A 12129-nucleotide genomic window follows, 5' to 3' on the forward strand; every position below is an offset into this window, starting at 1 on the left:
GCCTAACTTAAATAACGAGAGCGGAACTAACATGTTAGGGAAGCGGTATGGTGACTATGGTGTCTTCACCGAGTGTGTCTACTAAACATCAATGGAAAGGCAATTGTGTGTGTGTGTGTTGTGTGTGTGTGTGTGTGTGTGTGTGTGTGTGTGAGAGAGAGAGAGTTTCATGGATAGACATACATCAAACATCTAAAAGAGGGCGTATACTTCTAAATGCATGGTAATCTTCTGAGTCCAAGTACCAGACAATAAAATGCAGTTTAGCGTCTAACCAGAAGTGCAAAAAAACCGACAAGATAGTTACGGCGGATTTCCTGGAGCAATACAGAATTGACAAGGACATCGCCAGGCTACCGGGAGAGCCCTGGTTCACAGTCCCCTCCCTGAGGCGGAAACGCCGGCGGCGAGACCGTAGGAAACGGCGAGGCCGCCGGGGAGGCCTGCTAGCAAGGCTGAGGAGAAGCCCAAACAAACCAGCTATCACCATGAAACTGTCTGTTGTGTAGAGCTATCACCATGAAACTGTCTGTTGTGTAGAGCTATCATCATGAAACGGTCTGTTGTGTAGAGCTATCATCATGAAACTGTCTGTTGTGTAGAGCTATCACCATGACACTGTCTGTTGTGTAGAGATATCACCATGAAACTGTTGTGTAGAGCTATCATCATGAAACTGTCTGTTGTGTAGAGCTATCACCATGAAACTGTCTGTTGTGTAGAGCTATCACCATGAAACTGTCTGTTGTGTAGAGCTATCACCATGAAACTGTCTGTTGTGTAGAGCTATCATCATGAAACTGTCTGTTGTGCAGAGCTATCACCATGAAACTGTCTGTTGTGTAGAGCTATCACCATGAAACTGTCTGTTGTGTAGAGCTATCACCATGAAACTGTCTGTTGTGTAGAGCTATCACCATGAAACTGTCTGTTGTGTAGAGCTATCACCATGAAACTGTCTGTTGTGTAGAGCTATCACCATGAAACTGTCTGTTGTGTAGAGCTATCACCATGAAACTGTCTGTTGTGTAGAGCTATCACCATGAAACTGTCTGTTGTGTAGAGCTATCACCATGAAACTGTCTGTTGTGTAGAGCTATCACCATGACACTGTCTGTTGTGTAGAGCTATCACCATGAAACTGTCTGTTGTGTAGAGCTATCACCATGAAACTGTCTGTTGTCTAGAGCTATCACCATGAAACTGTCTGTTGTGTAGAGCTATCACCATGCATGAAACTGTCTGTTGTGTAGAGCTATCATCACCATGAAACTGTCTGTTGTGTAGAGCTATCACCATCAAACTGACGGGAAATAGACTTGGAATACTTGACTGTTAAATGCCGACCCACATACCTCCCTAGGGAGTTTAACGCGGTGCTAATTACATGTGTGTATATAGCGCCTAGCGCAGACAGCAGAGTAGCATTGGCGCGACTATATGAAGTCATCAGTAGCCAACAAAGCACTGATCCACAGGCTATTCACATCATAGCGGGGGACTTTAATCATGTCGACCTGAAGGCAGTACTACCCAAGTTCTATCAGCATGTGAAATGTGCAACGAGAGGAGAAAAAACACTGGATAAGGTATACACCAACATCAAACGTGCTTACAAGGCTAGTCCGCTAGCTCATCTAGGCATGTCTGACCATGTGTCAATCCTCCTGATTCCTGCATACACTACAATGGGGAAAAGTGCTCCCATCACCACTAAGACTGTCAGAACCTGGCCAGAAGGGTCCGCTCCACTGCAGATCTGCCTAAATGACACCCTATGGCAGGAATATGAGCATGAGGACCTGGAACAGTACACGTCGTCGGTTCTGAACCACATAGTGAACTGCACCAACTCAGTCACCGTGGACAAACGGGTCCGGGTCTACCCCAACACGAAGCCATGGATGACTGGGAAGGTCCAAAAACTGATCAACGAGAGGGACAACGCCTTCTTCGCAGGGAAGAGCACACCGCTGTACAGCTCCACCACGGCCAACCTAAAGCGCGGCATCAAAGCGGCCAAGGCAGAGCACAGAGAGAAGATTGAGGAATGCCTCCTGAGCAACGACTCCAGGCGGATGTGGCAGGGGGTTCAGCAGATGACAAACTTCAGAGCCAACAGGCTCACAGCCGCAGAGGACGACCCCCTGCTGGCAGGAAAGCTGAACACCTTCTACGCCGGTTCGACGAGGGGCGAACGGAGGTAACCGCAACACAAACACCACTCTCTCCAGCTCTCAGCAGCCTCACCCTCACAGAGCATGAGGTGAGACGCGTACTGAAGGCGGTGGACCCCAGGAAAGCCTCGGGGCCGGATGGCGTCCTGGGACGGGTGCTGAGAGACTGCGCCGACCAGCTGGCCGGGGTTTTCACCAACATCTTTAACCAGTCCCTGTCCCAGGCCACCGTCCCACCCTGCCTGAAAACCTCAACTATCATCCCAGTCCCGAAGAAAAGCACGGCGAGCTGCCTAAACGACTACCGCCCGGTGGCACTCACACCAATCATCATGAAGTGCTTCGAGAAACTAGTCCGGGCCCACATACTCACACGCCTCCCGCCCAACCTGGATCCATACCAGTTTGCCTACAGAGCCCACAGGTCCACAGAGGACGCCATAGCGACGACTCTCCACGCCACTCTATCTCACCTGGAGAGGGGAAACAGCTACGCGAGACTGCTCTTCGTGGACTTCAGCTCCGCCTTCAACACCATCCTTCCAGACAGGCTAGTGACCAAACTACTAGACCTGGGTCTATCACACTCTATATGTGCGTGGATCAAGGACTTCCTGACCGACCGCCCCCAGAGGGTGCGGGTGGGCCCCCACACCTCCACAGCCCTCAGCCTCAGCACTGGGTCCCCCCAGGGCTGCGTGCTAAGCCCCATCCTCTACAACCTCTACACCCACGACTTCACCCCCGTCCACCCCAGCAACTACATCGTAAAGTTTGCAGACGACACCACCGTGGTGGGATGTATCTCGGGGGGGGACGAGGCGGCGTACAGGGATGAGTTAGAGCAACTGAGCAAGCTGTGCAAGGTTAACAACCTGCTGCTAAACAAGTCAAAGACCCAGGAATTCATCGTAGACTTCAGGAGGAAAAAGTCCGAGATCCAGCCCCTGCTCATCGACGGAGAGAGCGTGGAGAGAGTCTCAACCCTCCGATTCCTGGGACATCACATGCGGGATGACCTGGCCTGGAAGGACAACAAAAAAGGCACCATCAAGAGGGCACAACAGCGGCTATACACCCTGAGATGCCTCAGGAAAGAACACAACAAGCAGGAGATACTGGTGGCCTTCTACCGCGGCGCAGTGGAGAGCATCCTCACCTACGGCATCTGCAACTGGTTCTACAGCTGCACAACAGCGGAGAGAAATGCGCTACAGAGAGTCGTGAGAACAGCACAGAAGATCACCGGCGCCCCCCTCCCCTCTCTGGAAGAGCTGTACAACACACGCTGTCTCAGGAAGGCCTCCAAGATCTCCAGGGACCCGACCCACGTACACTTTATCAGGCTGCCCTCGAAAAGGAGGTACAGGACCCCGGCCGCTAAGACAAACAGACTGAAGAACTGCTTCTACCACAGGGCCGTCAAGGCCCTGAACACAGCAAAGGCCTAAGTTCTGGGCCCAGGACAGTCCGGACGGATTGTATGGCAGCTAGTGCTGAGGCACAAACATGTACATTTCAAGCCTGCAAACTGTGACACTTTAAATAACGTGAAAAAATACTTTTGTGCAATATGACAACCCTAGTTGACTATCTGTGCAGTATAGTACAGTGGATTGTGTACATAGCCTTTATTTATGTAAACCAGCTCCTTACCTTCTTGTGATTTTATTCTTTTTCTAAATGTGGTTTTTTTCCCTTTCCTAACACCAGGGGAGCCACCCCTCCTAAATTTCGTTGTTTGGTACCTGTACTGTAGCAATGACAAATAAAGTCCATTCCATTCCAAAAAAAATAAATATAGTGATTTAGTTTATTTACAGTTATGGAGTGATAATTATAGTATGGTAAGTACAGCAGGTAGTAGCCTAAGTATATAGAAGAGATGGATAACAGTAAGGTATGTACAGTTACGGTAGCTATGTACAGTATGATGTATACAGATGTATAAATTAGAGACGTAGGCTACAGATTATGTGCAAAACAATATGTGCAGGCAGCAGTATCTGACCGCATGGAGCTTCCATTGTAGGCTAAGTATCAAACAACATACAGTAATTGAATTGGTTAAAAATTCAGAAAAACAGCAATCACACTTACAAATACCAATTTCAGCATCAACTGAATGGACAAGTACATTTCCCATGTAAAAGGAAGCAAGCACTGTGCTACAAACAACACTAAATCATTTACTATAATCAGCAGCAAGCTTATTTTTCCAAAACCCATATGACAATGGGGTCTTCCATCACTATCTAGACCTATATGTTCAGAAAAAAAACACAAAGAACTACAAAGGGAAAAAAATAAAGAGATGGCCTGTTTTCCTGCACTGTTGGAGTCACAGTGTTTTCTGAGAGGTAGGTTGTTCAGAGTGTTACACTGTGGGAACAGCATAGCTAGTACTGAAAGCGGGCTCATCTGGTCCAAAAAGGATGGTGGAGATACACAAAAATTTGCCAGTAAACTTCGAGAGCTATGTGGAAGTGATTTGAGATGAATTGAACACTAACCTCCTTATGCATTGGTGGTGGATGACATGACCCTAGATCCCTGCACTTATGGGTAACTTACCTGGAGCTACTTAATCACCTTCACGTTAATGGCATGTGTGTGTTGTCCCAATGTGGTTGGGTCAGTGAAGCGGTGTTGTTTGTGTTGAACAGTTGGTCAGATGATGTGTTCCCCACCTAGGCTCCCCCCCCCCCCCCCCCCCCATCTCTATTGTATGATTCTTTTCTTTTCTTCTTTCAGGACTCATCTCTATGCATTAGGCTACATGTTATTTCTATCTAGCCTTCACCGATAAATCTATTCATGTGCATAGAATCTTGAGTTAGTGTATATAGCCTACTTGAGACACTGATTGTTTTGATTCATGTATTTATGACGTCATTGTAATCCCAGTCAGGTGTGCTCTCACAGGTGCTATCTATTCAATTAGCCTACCTGACTATTTAATGGCTGTCTTGCACTGTATGTGTGTATTTACGGCCGAAACGGCTGTCCTATTAAACCACAATTTGATGCATATGGAACTTGAGTGTGCTTCTACTTCTTTTAATGGTGTTGAACAGGAGAACACGTCCCTGCTCTCTCTGGACCTGATGGGTAATGATGACATACTGACTGACGGAGCGGAGCACCTCGCCAAGAGTCTGCATGTTCGTACAGACACACTCCACATGCATCTACTGTACTGTAGCCATCCTGTACTGAAAGTCTTTAGATTACAATATGTCATAGATTGTCATTTATACAAAACATCTCTCTTTCTCTCTCCCCATCTCTCCCTCTCTTGCTTTCTCTCTCCCTATCTCTCTCTCTCTTTCTCCCTCCCCATCTCTCCCTCTCTTGCTTTCTCTCTCCCTATCTCTCTCTCTCTTTCTCTCTCCCCATCTCTCCCTCTCTCGCTTTCTCTCTCCCTATCTCTCTCTCTTCAGTATAATGATGCCCTGCTCTCTCTGAGGTTGACTGGTAATAAGATAGGGAACAGAGGAGCCATGCACTTTGCTAGCATGCTACAGGTCAACACTACTCTGCAGGAGCTGGACATGGCTGACTGTGACCTGGTAACACGCACACACACACACACACACACACACACACACACACACACACTCTCTCATACAGCGTTTTCATGTATCTCTCTGTAGGGTACTCAGAGTGTGATAGCATTTGCCATCGTGTTGGACAGCAACAAGAGTCTTCGCTCTGTCAACCTCAGCAGACCCCTCCTATTCAGCCACCAGGTATACACAGACACACACACACTGTCCAGTCCTCAGGTAGAGATGGACAGTATTTCCTCAACCTCTCTCTTTCTCTCTGTGTCTCTCTTTCTCTCTCTGTCTCTCTTTCTCTCTGTGTGTCTCTCTCTCTCTCTGTGTCTCTCTGTCTCTCTCTGTCTCTCTCTGTGTCTCTTTCTCTCTCTGTGTCTCTCTTTCTGTCCCTGTGTCTCTATTTCTCTCTCTGGATCTCTCTGTGTGTCTCTTTCTCTGTGTGTGTCTCTTTCTCTCTGTGTGTCTCTCTTTCTCTCTGTGTCTCTCTTTCTCTCTCTGTGTCTCTCTGTATCTCTCTGTGTCTCTCAGGAGGAGTCAGTGGTCCACATGTCTCACATGCTGGTGGTGAATAAGTGTCTCCAGGAGCTTCACCTAGGGAAGATGCAGATGACTGACTCTGGTCTGGAGAGACTGGCTGAGGCCCTCAGAACGAACTACACTCTACGATACCTCGATCTACGATGGTACGCACACACACACACACACACACACACACACACACACACACACACGTATGCAGTCTGTGCACACATGAACTTCACATTCTCTCTCTCACACACACACACACACACACACAAACATACACACACACGTTCTCTCTCCTCTCTCTGCAGTAACCATGTGACCCGTGATGGGGTGAAGTGTCTATCAGAGGCTCTGAAACAGAACAGAACCTTAGAGATCCTAGACCTGTCATCCAATCGGATTGAAGACGACGGAGCCCGGTACCTGAGCGAGGCTATCTCCCTGCCGACCTGCAGCCTGAGAGGGTGAGTCACACACACACGCACACGCACACGCACACACACTCCCAATCCTTACCCTCAACTACAACTGTTCACCCATATAACCCTAGGGTAAGAGTGACAGATTTGTTTGGCTCTTTCCCCTCCCTCTTCCTTTTAATCTCCATACGGACATTTTTTTATCTCCATCTCATCATCATCTCCCTCAGGCTGTCCATCACTAGTAACAACATAGGCAGTTTGGGTCTGGTGTCGCTGGCCCGAGCCATGCAGACGACCACCACACTCACACACATCTACATCTGGGGCAACCGACTAGAGGAGCCCGTCTGTCAGGTAACACACACACACACACACACTCTCTCTCTCTCTATAACCCTTATCCCTGACATCCTTGGTGTATAGGCATTAGAATCCCCCCCAAACACACACTCACTCACTCTCTGTCTCCCCTCTTGCCTCTAGGAGTTCAGCCGTCTGCTGGCCAGCGGTCGTCTGGTGGGGGACCAGACAGACGTGAGCGTGTACGAGGTGGACGGCCGTGTGTGTCTGGCCGAGGTCTTCCACGGTCTGAGGAGACACTACTACTGGACGCCCTGCTACGGCCTGGACGGAGACCCAGCCAGCAACGCTGCCCTGGCGCTCACAGCTGGCCCCAACCCTGCTGTAACCCTGGCCCTGGCCCCCTCACACACCAAGGACCAGCCACCAGATCCGGTCCCCCTCGCCTTGCTAGCCTCTGGTCATTCCTGACCATCCTGTCACCCAGAACGCTATCTATTTCTCCAGGATTGTTTGAGGCACTACTACACGATTACCAAAACGGCTATCCTCATTTAAATGTGGTTTAATACTGTTTGTGTCAGATAAACTAGTTTATGTCACTTGACCTGGGTTGTCTGTCTCCTGAGTAATGTTTAGAATTAAGATTTTTTAAAAAGACTAAGATTTAAGTGAGATCAGCGGTTTAGGGATGTCAAGTTTCATGTGGTTCCCGGAGCAATTCATTCATTTGGTTACTGGTTCCTGTAGGCTCTTTAATTGTAGTACACCACACTAATAGTTATGGCAACAATCAGGGAGGCAATTCATATGTTTATTTACACTGTGCACACACACACACACACTCTCTCATACAGCGTTGTCATGTATCTCTGTAGGGGACTCAGAGTGTGACAGCATTTGTGTTGAATACAAACAAGAGTCTTCGCTCTGTCAACCTCAGCAGACCTCTGCTCTTCAGCCACCAGGTACACACACACACACACACACACACACACACACACACACACACACACACACTCAGTCAGTCAACACACCTGCTGTCCAGTCCTCAGGTAGAGATGGACAATATTTCCTCAACCTCTCTCTCTGTGTCTCTCTTTCTCTCTCTGTGTGTCTCTCAGGAGGAGTCAGTGGTCCACATGTCTCACATGCTAGTGGTGAATGAGTGTCTCCAGGAGCTTCACCTAGGCCCCGACTCTGGTCCCGTGGTTCGTGACCGCTGTGCTATAAGATGAATGTAAATTCCACATATTGAATGTAAATTCCACACATTCACCACTGTTGTCGATTAATTTTAACAAATAGGCCTACTGTTAACATCTACAATTGCAGGGCTCTCAAGTCTCACGCATTGGGCGTGAGACACACGCATTTCAATCCGTTCACACGCTCACACGCCACACCTTGTATTTCTCACGCAGAGAAATTACCAGGGGCGCCCACCAAGTTGCGCCGCTATTTTTTAAAAATAGAACAGGTAGAGAATCAAGTGAGTTCCCTCTGGTTCCCCTAGAGTTCAGAAGGCCACGCACCAGCTAATCAAATAAAAATATAGCTACCGAACAGCCAATCAGAAAATAATAGCATTGCTGTATCCGGGTAACATTTTGATATTCCCGCTACAACAAACAACGTTCTGATTCCAACGACACGGGCTGACTGGAGCTATTGATTCAGATGCTCGCTACACAGAAGAGGACAGATTATTTGAATTGATCATTCACATCTCGAAGTGGCTACAGACTGGTCGACGTGGGAGAAGACCATATCCTTTGACGCTGAGACTGTGTGTGTGTGATTATTTTTATTTTTTTTACAAATTGATGTCATTTATCAGATCAGACCCCGCCCACCCCCGCCGCCGCCAAAATCTCACTCTGAACTCTGTTCAAAACTTGAGAGCCCTGAGGAATGGGATGAAGAGGAGCAGGAGGAGGGGGTTGAGGTTGAGGAGGAGAATGGGAAGGAGGAGGAGGAGGTGATGGAGGAAGAGGAGAATAAAAATATACTGAAAATATCCATATCAACATATTACTCATTGATCATTTAGATGATTTATTAATCATATTTCATAACATGTGCAAACAGACACAGTATATGTAGGTGAAGCACAACAAATCATACACCTGGTGTAGGCGTTATGTATACTTCATGTAGACACACTAAATGTACAAAGTGACAAATAGCTTTTACAGGTATATAAAAGTTACTGTTGCTATAGCAACACAGAGCAGTAGACGTCAGATGCCCTAAGGTCAGGGCTCACTACCTTACAGTCTCATATACAACTCTACTGGTTTAGGCTTCATCAGTCAGCAATCATTATGACATCATCATCATGACATCATCATGACATCATCATCATCATCATCATCATGACATCATCATCAATAACATCCTGTTGACTGTACTAACAAGGTGGGCTGGTGTGGACTGTGAACAGTGAGGGGGGTCAAGGCAAGACAAGAGGAGGACTAGTAGGGGCAGTGGTGACCTAGTGGGTCGTGAGTTGGACTGGTGAACAGAAGGTCATGAGTTCAAATCCCAACTGGGAACACCACCACTAGTGTGCCCTTGAGTAAGGCACTTACCCTAAATTACATGAATTACTTCTGTAAGAATAGTTAAGGAGATTTGTCTGTCCCCCCCCCCCCTCCAAATAAAAACTCTTTGGCTTTCCACGATTCACACGTCACCCAAATTGATGTGAAAAAAGCGGAATGGGTGAGGGTGATTAGTCTGGTCATTCAGTGTCCTGGCCAGAGTGGGGGAGGGTGTTGGAAGCAGCACAAGGGTCCTGTTTATACACCATGGTGTTTTCTCTGGTGTGTTCTTAGAGCAGACGACATTCTGAAGCTTTCATCACAGTCAGAGCAGCTGTAAGGCTTTTCTCCTGTATGGATTCTCTGGTGGATTTTGACATTGAGATTTAATAATAATAATAATGGATTTTATTTATAAAGCACTTTACATTTCAAGAATCTCAAAGTGCTACAGTCAATAAAAGAAACAAAAACAGCACAACACAATAAAGATCACTAAAAACATCAAAAGCAGAAAGGTTAAAAAGACACTGTGGCAAAAAAAAAATATAAATACAAATCTGGCTACTGGAACGCTTTGTTAAAAAGATGAGTCTTAAGTCCGCTCTTAAAAGAGTCGACCGACTGTGGTGCTCTCAGGTGGGCAGGGAGGGCGTTCCACAGTTCGGGGGCGATGGAGCAGAAGGCCCGGTCTCCCATGGAGCGGAGGTGGGTTTTGGTGGGTTTGAGGACGTTTGCATTTGATGAGCGGAGAGTGCGAGTGGAGGGGCTGTGGGATTTGACCAGGTCCTTGAGGTAAGGGAGTGCGTTGCCGTGAATGCATTGATGAGTTAACAGTGAGATTTTGTAAATGATCTGAGAGGAGATGGGAAGCCAGTGTAGTGAGTGGAGGATGGGTGTGATGTGATCGTATTTGCGCACTCTCATCAGGATCCTAGCAGCGCTGTTCTGAATGTACTGGAGCTTCTGAAGGCTCTTGCTAGGGATCCCGATGAGAAGTGCGTTGCAGCAGTCGAGCCTGGAGGAGACAAAGGCATGGACTAACTTCTCTGCATCGGGCAAAGACAGGGTGGGGCGGAGTTTTGCTATATTTCTAAGGTGGAAGAATGACGTTTTGGATATGTGTTTAATGTGGGCCTCGTAGTTGAGGTGGGGGTCCATTCGAACACCAAGGTTGGTGACGACGGATGACAGAGGGATAACCTGTCCAGAGAAAGTGATGCTTGTTATGGGGGATGATTTAACCTGGTGAGGGGTGCCGATGAGGATGGCTTCTGTTTTGCAGCTATTTAATTGAAGGAAGTTAACTCTCATCCACGCCTTTATCTCCTCCAGGCAGATGGTGAAACTCTTTGGAAAAACTCTTACCACATTCTATTCATAGGTGGGGTTTCTCACTAGTGTGCACCTGCATAATGTTCACGTAGATTGCTAGAAGTACTGAAACATTTTCCACATTCAGAACAGTGAAGTGGTTTTCCACCAGTGTGAATTCTCCGATGTTTAGTTAATGCTCCAGATGAAACAAACCTTTTACCACAGTCAACACAGTAGTAGGGCTTGTCTGACCTGTGTATCCGCTGGTGGAAAGTTAAATTGTCGATCCTTGCAAAACCTTTCCCACAGTCAGAACAACTGTAAGGTTTCTCTCCGGTGTGAATTCTTTCATGTGTCTGTAGGCTGCCTTTCACAGAGAAACTGTTTCCACATTGCACACAGACAAAGGGTTTTTCTCCTGTATGGATTCTCTGATGGATTTTGAGCTGTTGAAAGCGGGAAAAACTCATACCACATTCTATGCACAGGTGGGGTTTCTCTCCGGAGTGAACCCGCATATGTACCCATAGATTGGTAGAAGAATGGAAACATTTTCCACATTGAGAACAGTGAAACGGTTTCTCTCCACTGTGAATTCTCTGATGATTGTTTAATTGTGCGGAAGTACGAAAGCTTTTCTCACATTGCACACAGACAAACGGCTTTTCTCCTGTATGGATTCTATGGTGGCCTTTCAGACCTTGTGCTCTGGTAAATCCGTGTCCACACAGAAGGCAGTTAAACGGACTCTTTGCCTTGGGCGTCTGCAGGTCTGGTCCCCCTGACTCAGAAGGACTGTTCCCACTGTCAGAGCAGCACGAGTGTGGACTCTCTCCTCCTGCATGAAACAGAATATATTGAATTAAACATATTATTCAACTAATTTACCTAACAAATAGCTAAGACAGCATCACATAGAAATGGTGAGGACCTCTGATGCCTACATACTTGACATATCACACATCACACTAACCCTAACCTCAAAATCACACCCCTCTGGCGGTCAAGAGAAACATCTATCCATTTGAGTTTGAATTCGAGGCATTTGTCTGAGGAATTCAAATGTCTTATAACAGCTATATTTTGAAGGTAGTCCTTCTGGACTGCGACCAATTCACCCATAGATTAGTGCAGACAATATGCTTTCAACAAATATTAGTGCATTGGCCGGTGTTTGGCCAATATTGTACTCAGACAAAGGTGTGCCTGCAGGTAGGTTGTGACTCCAACCTAACCCTGAGCCAGGTGTTGTGACTCTAACCTAACCCTTAGCCAGGTG

The 12129-nt window shown here is 47.1% G+C and overlaps 1 protein-coding gene across 1 annotated transcript; it reads left to right on the forward strand.

Annotated features, from left to right (window-relative positions):
* Positions 1-4062: 4062 nt before the first annotated feature.
* On the forward strand, positions 4063-10577 carry LOC308154393 (leucine-rich repeat-containing protein 34-like; the record flags this gene model as incomplete). Its single annotated transcript, XM_080527556.1, has 11 exons — positions 4063-4077; positions 5255-5341; positions 5621-5749; positions 5834-5929; positions 6269-6423; positions 6574-6729; positions 6915-7041; positions 7171-7371; positions 7866-7955; positions 8112-8198; positions 10464-10577. The coding sequence occupies 11 exons, from the start codon at positions 4063-4065 to the stop codon at positions 10575-10577; spliced, it is 1257 nt and encodes a 418-aa protein (XP_080383682.1).
* Positions 10578-12129: the final 1552 nt, after the last annotated feature.

This window comes from Nansenia antarctica (genome assembly GCF_963989245.1).
Source record: "Nansenia antarctica genome assembly, chromosome: 3".
NCBI classification, from domain to species: Eukaryota; Metazoa; Chordata; class Actinopteri; order Argentiniformes; family Microstomatidae; genus Nansenia; species Nansenia antarctica.